The following is a 12,392-nucleotide window of genomic DNA, read 5'->3' as shown; positions in this document are numbered from 1 at the left end:
CTTCCAATTACTTCATTGCATTGTACCTATTTCTTTATTCTTCAAGAAACATCTCAGGATGTTTCACTGCATTTGAATGAAGATCCAGGAGGTGCTGGTGATACAGGGATGGGGGTGGGGGCGCGAGGCGGCAGGGGGAAACACAGGGATTCCTACGAAAGTCTTGCTGTGCCAATCCATAAGGTGCTTTAACACTGTCTGTTTGAATCACTTTGTGTTCGCAGTGTAATTGGGTCACACACACTGGAAAGGGGAAGGCAATAAGCAAATGGCAGGTGATTGATTAGCTTTACAGCACTTTGATCTATCCTGAGGTCACAGCAGTCACTACACAAATGCAAATTTCTTCCTTTGAACTGAGCCTTGTCTGTTTATTTTATGTGCCCTTATTGGTCATGTCAAAATGTTATCGAGATCCGATGCCATGAGATTTCATGAGGTCAAACCTAATCTTGAGGACTCCCAGGGTAACTCCCCACTGACTGTATGCCACTGTGCCACCACCTGTGTTACGTCTGTCTCGCCAGTGGGACAGGACATGCCCAAAAAATGTAATGGTGGTATCTGGAACATTGTAATGCTGTTGCTTGACTATAGCCTGGGGAGAGCTCTCCCAGTTTTGGCACAAAGTCCCAGATGGACTTGACAGGGTTGACAGGGCTCATTTACTTTTTTAGTGCTGAGGCTGATGGTGGGTGTTCTTTCTGATTTCATTCCACATCAAGAGATGGATTGGGAGGTGGAGAGAACCTTATCAGAATGGGCTTCTTATAATAACTAAACATTTTTGGTGTACCAAGTGAATTCATATTGAAAGAAAACATATTGCCAGAATTTATTGCTGTTGTTATTATTGTGACCACCTTTGACCTGGAAACAGTCCATTAGAAAAAAAAAACTCTCTTGGCTATCGAATGTCTAGGGAATCTGTAAATGCTGACATTTTTGAAAATTACTTTTAAGGGTTTCTATTGGGATCAACTGCAATTTCCCTAATAATAAGAAATACTGAGTCAAGCGCCCTGGTGACCCTTAACCTGGAGACAGTACAACTTGAATGAAGTCAACACAGAAGCCATGTGGTGAGATACAAAGCAGAGTCACAATCAGGAGAGCTGGAGAGAGAGGGTGATCAGCACACTATTGCAGCTACAAAGAAGCAGCAGCCAGAGACAAAAGAGGAGTGCAGAAGTCACGTGAGAGGAAGCAATCAAAGTTCTGTATGTAAAGGTTAGTTTTCAGTTTCACAGTGAGAAGAAAAATAAGATTCCAGTAGCTGTTGGGCAGTGAGACCAAAGTGACTATCAAGGGACCTAGAGTAGACATTGTGAAACTGGAGGAGGCCCAGGATGGACACGTCACCCAGGGAGTGGGAGGGGGAGTTAAAATGGTTGGCAACCGGAAGGTGTTGTTGTTTGTCACGTACTGAGTGCAGATGCTCTTCAAAGCGGTCTCCGAGTCTCTGCTTGATCTTACCAACGTAGAGGAGGCCACATCGGGAGCAGTGGATGCAGTACAACGAGTTGACGGATGTGCATCCTGGGCCTCCTCCAGTGTCACAATGACACCACCCACAAACTGGAGGAGCAGCACCTCATATTCTGCCTCGGGAGCCTACAGCCTTACGCCCTAAACATGGATTTCACCAGTTTTAAAATCTCCCCACCACCCCCCCACCGGCCTCATCCCATTTCCAACCCTCCCCGACTCCTTGACCTGACACAACCTGTGTATCTTCTCTCCCACCTATCCACCCCTCCTACCTCACTGACCAATCGTCACCACTCACTACTTGCACTCAACTATCACCATCCCACCTTTCTTCCCCTGCCCCACCCCCCTCTCTCTATTTATTTCTCAGTTCCCTTCCCCCTCCCCCATTTCTGAAGAAGGGTCCCGATCCGAAATGTTAACTTTCCTGCTCTTCTGATGCTGCCTGGCCTGCTGTGTTCCTCCAGCTCCACATTGTGTTTTCTCTGACTCCAGTATCTCCAGTTCTTGCAACCCCTTCAAACGATGATGTGCTTTTTCTGTGCTTAGAGATTTAAAATGGATGTCTGTGAGCAGCAGCTTGAAAGTTTGCAAGTAAACAGAGAGCACCTGAACTGAAACATTTGTATTGAAAGGCCGTACAGTTACCAGGCCAAACAGCAGTTTTTACCAAGTCAATAAGTTTTTGAATTTAGCCAATCAATTTGAACCAGGCATTTAGATACCAAGCACCTTCCAAATTTAAATCTGATGGTTTTGACAACATAGGACCAATCTTATTGTAAGAAACATTGATATGTCATCAAAGGTATTAAAAAAGGGGGCAGTTGGACAAACCACCAGAGCTAGCTGCCATCCGCCAGAGCTAACAGCCCTCAGCTTGAGAGAGAAGGAAATCGCTGGCTCTTATAGCCTCCTCTATGCCTTGGAGAAAGCATCACCTAAATAACAACAGTAACAATGGCACTAGTTAATACTCCTGACAGAAGAATCAATGGAGAAGGCACAGAACATTCCAGGAGACATGTAATCTGGCTGTAATTTCAAGAGACTAAATTGTTTTTTTTTAATATAAGTGGGATTTGTACTTATTGGAATGGCATACCATTAGAATCTTGCTTTAATTGGGAATAGTTAGTGGTTAGAAGGTATTTATTTAATTTGTTAATAACTTGGCTAATTTGTTCACTGTTGAGTTGGATAAATAAATTGTTACTTGTTGATTTAAAGTGAGTGTCAGGGATTTATTTTATTTAACCACCAGAAGTTTCTGGAAAGCAGGTTCCATCACTTTTCAGAGATAGTAGGAACTGCAGATGCTGGAGAATCCGAGACAACAAGGTGCAGGGCTGGATGAACACAGCAGGCCAAGCAGCATCATCAGAAAAGGGTCTAGGCCCGAAACGTCAGCCTCTCTGCTCCTGTGATGCTGCTTCGCCAGCTGTGTTCATCCAGCCCTGCACCTTGTTGTCTCCATCACTTTTCACCCTCCTTTTATGGGTTATAGGGCGAGGTGCTCCTCTTTGGGTGTTTTGGTTTTAGTTCTGAAAGGGGCCCAACCTCTGTTTTATAACAATTGGATGTCATATGACTGTAGGGAGTGACGTGGATGCTTGTGATTGCACACGATATATCATTGTTACATGGAATTGTTAAAGTGAATTGGAGCTTTCAATTTGAAAAATCATTCACCTATTAATTCTTTTGTATTGGTTCTAGTTCTTCTTAAAATAGAAGTTTCAACAAGTGAAATCTTGTTTGGAATTTTCTTATTTGCAAATTGTCTGATAAGTTTGTTTTTTTTTACGGAGATTGTAACAGGATTGCAAACGAATCAACTGTCCATTTCCTCAACACACTTATTGAGTCATTTAGTGTTGAGTTGTTTATTTTTGCCACTGAAGTATCAGACAAAGATAAATTTGTTAAGCATTCAACAAAGTGACTTACAGTGACCTTATAGAGGTTTATAAAATCATGAGGGGCATAGGTAAGGTGAATAGCCCAGGGTAGGGGAGTTCAAAACTAGAGGGCATAGATTTAAGGTGAGAGGAGAAAGATTTAAAAGGAACCTGAGGGGCAACTTTTTCACATACAGGGTAGTTTGTATGTGGAATAAACTGCCACAGGAAGTGGTAGATGCAGGTCTAGTGACAACATTTAAAAGACATGTAGACAGGTACATAAATAGGAACAGTTTAGAGGGATATGGGCCAAACACAGGCAAACACGACTCATTTAGTTTGGGAAATTTGGTTGGCCTGGACAAGTTGGACTGAAAGGTCTGTATCTGTGCTGTGTGGCTCCGTCTTCTAATCAACAAGTGTAATTTGCAATAACCTGACTTCAACACCTTGTCTATTTTTTTATTATTCAGTGGAAGCAACATCCATATCATAAGCAGTTACGCACAGTTCACATTATTTTATATTGTTTACATTTCATTGTCAAAAATTACAGTTACACACAGCAAACATTCCTCTACAATGACCAATTTCTACTGATAGTATTAATAAATAATCAACATGTATTCAATCTAATTAACAAGTAAAAGTACTTCCATTTGGTGCCACATTTATGGAAAGGTGATTGAGTGATTTCAGTTTTAAAATAAACCTCTCCCACAGTGAGACAATATAAATCACTTTTGGAATGCTTTGCCATGAATGTGATCCTGGCACATTGAAAACAGTGCCAAGGTCTGCCCGCTCCCTGCTCAGACATGTTGGCAAAACCTTCTTAAAGGAGAGAGTGGCACAGGACGTTGGCCTCATGTGAAAGCGGGCATGCTGAAGGGCAGGGTCAGGTTTGGATGTGTAAGAGGCGCAATGGGTACTATTGTGCCCATTAGCGTTACCCCAGACCATTCATTGCCATGCCAAAAACATGTGGCCAGGACTGCCCATGGTATTCAGTGGCCTTTTTGAGGGGTGTTAAACATTGGGCCGATCCTTTTAAAAGGGTATTAACTCAGGAAAAAAGAAAGGTGGCTCTTGGAAGCATGGGGAGAGCACTGAGTTTCTCTGATGCTGCTTTAATGCCATCTTCCTCTTTCCCCCAGAGGATAGAAAGCCCTCCATGTACCAGGTGAAGAAAGGGTGCAGAAACATTCAATAGCCTTAGCTCCAAGGATGACCACATCCTCCCTTTTACTTGGGCATCACAATGCCTTTTGAACTTAACACTTCTCCATTACTGGTTATCCTTAACCACTGCATGGTAATCCTTGTCCAGTCCACAGATGGGGAGCCTGATCATCGCCAACATGGTACACCCTGGGATGGGTGCTATTTCCATTCACATCAATTGTTATTTGAAATCGGTGCCTAGTTTTAGCGTCAAATGTCCTTCAGCCGCTCACCCTCGAGATTTATCCAATCTTGGAACTGGTACCACTCCACACTGGTGTGCCTGCACGAGTGGCAATGCTCCAAGCAACAACGGTGCTCCATGATTTCACCAGGGTCATCAAGGTAAGAGTACTGTTCTCCTGTTGTTCGTCCACACTATCATCACTTGCAGCCTCCATACTCAATTTTCCCCTGCCCCACTTTAAATCCCTCTCCTACAATCACATCCCTCACCACATTGCCTCCTCCTCCTTGCCCACGTACAGCTCTCACTTGCTTGTACCTCCTCGTCTTACACACTGTATATCAGCTATCCCACTGTGACATTAGTTCAACTCCTAGATTACTCAGACTGTTTTCACAGTTCAGGGGTGTACCGCCTCCCTCCACAAAGAAGCCCAGTGCAATATGGCAGGCAGAGCATTTTCAATCCTGCTATAATGGAGGCATAGGAGGCCATTTCAATGCCTGAAAATTGGACACATGGAATTGAGTTTCCAAGTCAAAGCCCTTACAACAGCTAATGACACCACTTCTTTATTCATTCATTCACAGGATGTGGGGATCGCTGGCTAGACCAACATTTATTGCCCTTCCCTAATTGCCCCAAGTGCAGTTAACCATCAACTGCATTGCTTTGGGTCTGGAGCCACATGTAGGCCAGACCAGGTAAGGATGGCAGTTCCCTTCCCCAGAGGGCATTAGTGAATGAAATGGGTTTTTCCAACAATCAACAATGGATTCATGGTCCTCATTAGACCCTTAATTGAATTTTTTATAAAATTCTAATTCCACCGTCTGCCATGGCAGGAGTTGAACCCAGATCCCCAGAACATTACTTGGGTATCTGGAGTAATAATCTAAGTGATAACACCATTAGACCATTGGCTCCTCACTCCCATTTCCTTACAATGTTACGTCTTAACCTCAGAAGGATATATCTACATTTGGCTATCAAATCCCTCAACTTCCTTCACTTAGCAGAGTATGACTGTCTATCCCTACAAGGATTTATCAAGATATTGGTACCCATGTAACTTCTGAGAGTCTGAATAGCAAGTGAAAACAACAATCACTGAAGAAAATCCTACTTGAACCATTAGCCGCTTTGCTTCCAAAAAACCACATACAAACCACAAGCCTATTGACAATCTAGCTAAGCTCTTCCAACCATACCACTTCCCCAAGGGTAAATCGAGCAAAACATTTGAAAACTACAAAAAACATTTTTAACATGACCTTGCAACTGAGGAGAATGTAGCTTTCACTAGAATTTAGTGTTCTACTGGTCCTCCAATCCCAACAAGAATAAATATTGAATCAGAGATAGTAGGAACTGCAGATGCTAGAGAATCTAGATGACAAGGTGCAGAGCTGGATGAACACAGCAGGCCAAGCAGCATCAGAGGAGCAGAGAGGCTGACGTTTCGGGCCTAGACCCTTCATCAGAAAGGAATAAATATTAACAATTGCACCATCTAGTGGTGGGCAGCATGTGATCACATTCAACATCACCGATACAATTTGAAGGTTTCGACTTTGGATTGCTTTTAAACCAGACGAAGAAAAAATGTACAATTGAAATCTGAGAATGTGAGAAATTTGATACACAATACGCAGAAGAGCAAATAAATGTCCTGTGATTATATTTTGCAAGGATAAACTATTATCTTTTCTGCACATCTTTTCCTTTGGTCGGAAGCTCAAAAGTTCTCGTAATGATGCATGAAGTGAGCCTGGTCTCTCTTGTTGATTTGTTGACAAGCTTTCTCCACATTTTTGGTCAGTCCTGGTGGTCCACAGCTGAAAACTCCAATTTTTCCCACCTTTGAATTAAAATTGTAAACAAATTTAGCTTTGGAGGCCAAAGACCCACTCCAACACAACAGCATACCACCCCTCTGCCCCATGTGGCTCAGAGACTAGTTTTTAAGAGTAGAAAAGATTTCAAACCTCTGCAATCACAAAATTCAGTGTCCACCTTTAGTAACTTTCTCCAGCTCTGCTTGTTTATCAATATCTAGGCTTGATCAATCAAGCACAGTGAACAATGAAATCTTAAGACACTCGCATAATTCATTGCAGAATCATTGAGCACCAACAACCCTGTGTGTACATGTAACAATTTGGAAGGTGATGGTGTTGGCGAGAGTTCAGGGGGTCGGGGGAGAACTTGTAAGTTATAAAGATTTCCACCTTACTGTAAGGGGTTACAACTACAAACATCCAGGCCTCATTGAGAGTTCTCAGTTGGGAGCATGTCACCTTTGAGTCAGAAATTTATGGGTTCAAGTCCCAATTAAGAGACTGGAGCGCAAATATCAGCTACTGGTACGGAGGGAGCGCCGCGCTGAGGGAGAGCCGCATTGTCGGAGGGTCAGTGCTAAAGGAGTGCCGCATTGTCGGAGGGGCAGTGCTGAGGGAGTGCCGCACTGTCGGAGGGGCAGTGCTGAGGGAGCGCCGCACTGTCGGAGGGGCAGTGCTGAGGGAGCGCCGCACTGTCGGAGGAGCAGTGCTGAGGGAGTGCCACACTGTCAGAGGGTCAGTACAGAGGGAGTGCCTGACTGTCAAAAAGTGAATTGATGGTAACTGACAGGAATGAATTATCTTCTCTTCATGAGACTTGTAACTTGTAAAGGCTCCAAACAGATTAAATAAAGAGAAACTGTTTCCAATAGCTGAACAGTTGATGGCCAGAAATTTAAGTTGTTTGGCAGAAGAGCCAAAGTTAACATGAGGCAAAATATTTTTACTCAATGCATGATTATATGACTTGGAATGCATCAACTGGTACAGTTGATTCAGATTCTATTGTGGCCTTCAAAAGAGATTTGGTTAAATACACTACTTAAAGGATGAAAATTTCTGGGTTGTAGAGAAAAGGCAGAGGAGAGGGACTAACTGGATTTCCCTTTGCAAGAGTATAGTGCAGACCTGATGAGCTGAATGGCCTCATTTTGTGCTGCACGTTTTAAGATTCTATTCTGTCCATTTCCTCGTCCATTTATTCATTGCAAGTATAAAAGCCCTGTTGTAAGGGATTAATGAAAGAGTTCAAAACTCTTAATTCCCTAACCTGAATGAGATGAAAAGAACACTTGATCCTGTGTTTTGCAGTTATAGAATCACTGCAATGTGGAAACAGGCCATTCAGCCCATTGAATCCACGACAACCCTCTGAAGAATGTCCCACCCAGACGCAATCCCTGTAACCCTACATTTCCCATGGTTAACCCAGCTAACCTGCACATCCCTGAACACTGTGGGCAATATGCAATAGCCAATCCACCCAACCTGCACATCTTTGGACTGTGGGAGGAAACCAGAGTACCTGGAGGGAACCCACACAGATATGGGGAGAACATGCAAACGCCACACAGACAGTCGCCTGAGGGTAGAATTGAACCCAGGTTCCAGGTGCTGTGAGGTAGCAGTGCTAACCACTGAGCCACCGTACTGCCCCTTAGATAAGGTGTTACTGTTGTAACACAAAAGCAGATGCTGAACTCACCTCCGGGTGAACTTCCTGTAGCGAGTTGAAGAACGGAACAAACTGGGGTCTTCCAAAGTGAGTGATAGAATGAAGTCCCGTGAATAAGCTTCGGTTCGACACTTTCTGAAAGTGGCGCTCACAGATATACTAAAGGAGATAGAAACATCAGATATCCATAATGACATAACACCTGAAAACCAACAAAATCTAGGGATTGAAAGTGGGAACTTTGCCATATTTAATTTGGGTACTCATTTTATGGTTATGATTAGTGAACAAAACCAGTCAGTCACAGTTAACCATCAAGTCAACTACCCTCTGTAAGGTACTGTGAACATCTTATTGACCTGTACAGTTTGAGCCTTGCAACAGCTGGAATTAAATACTTGACTTTAAATAATAGGGAATTTAAACTGGTCACTAGTGATTAATTAGTCATTTATTAATATTTAATATTGTGGCGCAGTGGTAGTGTCCCCATCTCTGAATCACAAGACCTGGGTTCAAGTCGTTCCTACTCCAGAGGTGTGTCATAGCATCCTCGAACAGGTTGATTAGCAAATGTCATCGTCAATATTTCAGTCCTTCCAATTTCATGGATTTGCCACCTCAATGTTGTCTGATGTTGCAGACACTTCCAAGAGTGCTACACAAACTGGCAAACTGATCTGACAAATGGGGTATTGCTATGTCATGGGTTGGTCCAAATTCAGCAGGTATACCGTAGCCTAGAAATAAGTTGTGTTTGGCTGATATTCATTTGCCTAGTATTTTAAGGCACTTACAAAGAACAAAGAACAAAGAGAATTACAGTAAGGAACAGGCCCTTCGGCCCTCCAAGCCTGCACCGGCATGCTGCCTGTCACAACTTAAACCCCTTACCCTTCTGGGAACCGTATCCCTCTATTCCCATCCTAATCATGTACTTGTCAAGAAGCCCTTTAAAAGTCACTATAGTATCTGCTTCCACTACTTCCCCTGGCAGCGAGTTCCAGGCACCTCTGTGTAAGAAACTTGCCTTGTACATCACCTTTAAACTTTGCCCCTCGCATCTTAAACCCATGGACCCTGGTAACTGACTCTTCCACCCTGGAAAAAAGCTGCTGACTGTCCAGTCTGTCCATGCCCTTCATAATCTTGTAGACCTCTATCAGGTCGCCCCTCAACCTCCGTCGTTCCAGTGAGAACAACCCAAGTTCCTCCAACCTCTCCTCATAGCTAAGGCCCTCCATACCAGGCAACATCCTGGTAAATCTTTTCTGCACCCTCTCCAAAGCCAACACATCCTTCTGGTAGTGTGGCGACCAATATGTTGTCTGACCATGGCCAAAGGGAAAGTCACCACAGTCCTACCGGATCACAGAGCTACTCTCTGATTAGAGAGAGATGACTGGTTTAACCTAAGGGTCACCATGCCTCAGGCGAGGAGAAGAGGTTGAGAAGGAGAGTCCTTCATGGTAACCTCAGCAGGTGAGGGAATTGCACTCATACTGCTCTCTTTATTCTGCATTATAAGCCAGCTGTCCAGCCAACTGAGCTAAAGCCCTTGGGTGATAAAGGAATACCATGCAAATAATTTAAAGATTTTCTAGCGCCTTGGTGCTTGGCAATTGCTGTGTTGTTGTTCACAATTCTCAATGGGATGCGAAGCCACAGTTACTTACCAACATAGTGGTTCTGAGATCAAATTTTTCAGCTAGTTGGGTAATGTAGATATGGACAGAAACCAGATCATTTTTATCGCTCTCCTCGACTTCGTGAATTATATCTGCCATCCATTCGAACTGCCGCTGTGTCCGAGTCACCCAGATAAAATAGACCTAGTGGAGAAAGGGTGAATACACCTCAGTATGTGGAAGGTGCAGGTCGATTTGATGCCAGGAATGAGAGATTTTAGAGGCAGGAGAAACTAGATGGGTTGTTCTCCTTGGAGTAGAAGGAGTCAGAGAGATGTAATAGGGGTGAAAAATAATGAAATGTTTCAATAAATAACTATGAATCATAGAGAGGTTACAGAACAGAAGGAGGCCACTTGGCCCATCATATCTGTGCTGGCTGTTAGAAGGAGCAATTTGTCAAGAGCTACCCAACCCCCAGCTCCTCCAGTGACATGGTGTTTTCTTTCTTCCTGATAATAATGTAATCTCTTTTGAAAGCCTTAATTAACCCAAGCCCCAGCACAGTTTCTGGCTGCACACCCTTCATTCTAACACCTGGCTGCTTGAAAGAGGTGTTTCTCACATCACTTCTGCTTCTTTAACTACAGTGTATTTCCTTTTAACTTGTACCCTCTCGTTCCCAATAAAAAAACCAAAAGAACTGTGGATGCTGCAAATCAGGAACAAAAACAGAAGTTGCTGGAAAAGCTCAGCAGGTCTGACAGCATCTGTGAAGGGAAAAACAGAGTTAACATTTTGGGTCCAGTGACCCTTCCTCAGAATGGAACCGAAACATTAACTCTGCTTTTTCCTTTGCAGATGCTGCCAGACCTGCTGAGCTTTTCCAGCAACTTTGTCTTAGTTCTCTGGTTCCCAATCCTTTCACAAGAAAAAATATTTTCTCCCTATTTACGCTGTCTGGATCATTCATGGTTTTGAAAACTGGTCAGATCACTGCAACGCATTCTATTCTCTAAGATGATTCAGTGTTAACGATGAAAACGGACTGAGACAAATACTTGACAATGTTACATTTTGCAGGAGATAGTAGGAACTGCAGATGCTGGAGAATCCGAGACAACAAGGTGCAGGGCTGGATGAACACAGCAGGCCAAGCAGCATCATAGGAGCAGAGAGGCTGACGTTTCGGGCCTAGACCCTTCATCAGAAAAGGGGGAGGGGAAGGGGGTTTTGAAATAAATAGGGAGAGAGTGGGAGGCGGATAGAAGAGGGATAGAGGAGAGGATAGGTGGAGAGGAAACAAACAGGTCGAAGAGGCGGGGATGGAGCCAGGAAAGGTGAGTGTAGGTAGGGAGTTAGGAAGGGGATAGGTCAGTCCAGGGAGGACGGACAGGTCAAGGGGGCGGGATGAGGTTGGTCGGTAGGAGATGGAGGTGCGGCTTGAGGTGGGAGGAGGGGATAGGTGGGAGGAAGAACAGGTTAGGGAGGCAGGGACGAGCTGGACTGGTTTTGGGATGCGGTGGGGGGAGGGGAGATTTTGAAACTTGTGAAATCCACATTGATACCATTGGGCTGCAGGGTTCCCAAGCGGAATATGAGTTGCTGTTCCTGCAACCTTCGGGTGGCATCGTTGTGGCACTGCAGGAGGCCCAGGATGGACATGTCGTCTGAGGAATGGGAGGGGGAGTTGAAATGGTTCGCGACTGGGAGGTGCAGTTGTTTGTTGCGAACCGAGCGTAGGTGTTCTGCAAAGCGGTCCCCGAGTCTCCGCTTGGTTTCCCCGATGTAGAGGAAGCCACACCGGGTACAGCGGATGCAGTATACCACATTGGCAGATGTGCAGGTGAACATCTGCTTGATGTGGAAAGTCTTCTTGGGGCCTGGGATGGGGGTGAGGGAGGAGGTATGGGGGCAGGTGTAGCACTTCCTGCGGTTGCAGGGAAAAGTGCCGGGTGTGGTGGAGCTGGAGGGGAGTGTGGAGCGGACGAGGGAGTCACGGAGAGAGTTGTCCCTCCGGAAAGCAGAGTTTCAAAATCTCCCCTCCCCCCACCGCATCCCAAAACCAGTCCAGCTCGTCCCTGCCTCCCTAACCTGTTCTTCCTCCCACCTATCCCCTCCTCCCACCTCAAGCCGCACCTCCATCTCCTACCGACCTACCTCATCCCGCCCCCTTGACCTGTCCGTCCTCCCTGGACTGACCTATCCCCTTCCTAACTCCCTACCTACACTCACCTTTCCTGGCCCCATCCCCGCCTCTTCGACCTGTTTGTTTCTTCTCCACCTATCCTCTCCTCCATCCCTCTTCTATCCGCCTCCCACTCTCTCCCTATTTATTTCAAAACCCCCTTCCCCTCCCCCTTTTCTGATGAAGGGTCTAGGCCCGAAACGTCAGCCTCTCTGCTCCTATGATGCTGCTTGGCCTGCTGTGTTCATCCAGCC

At 44.9% G+C, this 12,392-nt stretch overlaps 1 protein-coding gene across 2 annotated transcripts in view; it reads right to left on the bottom strand.

The window, feature by feature from the left end:
* Window positions 1–5,584: 5,584 nt before the first annotated feature.
* The window catches only part of LOC109929142 (dual oxidase 2-like), a 702,670-nt gene continuing 695,862 nt past the window's right edge, over window positions 5,585–12,392 (bottom strand). For both annotated transcript variants that reach the window (XM_048617209.1, XM_048617211.1), the window contains exons 32-34: window positions 9,999–10,154; window positions 8,353–8,481; window positions 5,585–6,667 (exon numbers count right to left, since the gene is read on the bottom strand). In XM_048617209.1, coding sequence (XP_048473166.1) covers window positions 6,545–6,667; window positions 8,353–8,481; window positions 9,999–10,154 — 408 coding nt within the window. In that variant the 3' untranslated portion in view covers window positions 5,585–6,544. The remainder of the gene's footprint in view (window positions 6,668–8,352; window positions 8,482–9,998; window positions 10,155–12,392) is intronic.

The sequence above is a fragment of the Rhincodon typus genome, chromosome 36 (genome assembly GCF_021869965.1).
Source record: "Rhincodon typus isolate 14 chromosome 36, sRhiTyp1.1, whole genome shotgun sequence".
NCBI classification, from domain to species: domain Eukaryota; kingdom Metazoa; phylum Chordata; class Chondrichthyes; order Orectolobiformes; family Rhincodontidae; genus Rhincodon; species Rhincodon typus.
The sequence above is the reverse complement of the archived record's forward strand: the minus strand, read 5'-3'. Positions and strand labels throughout refer to the sequence as shown.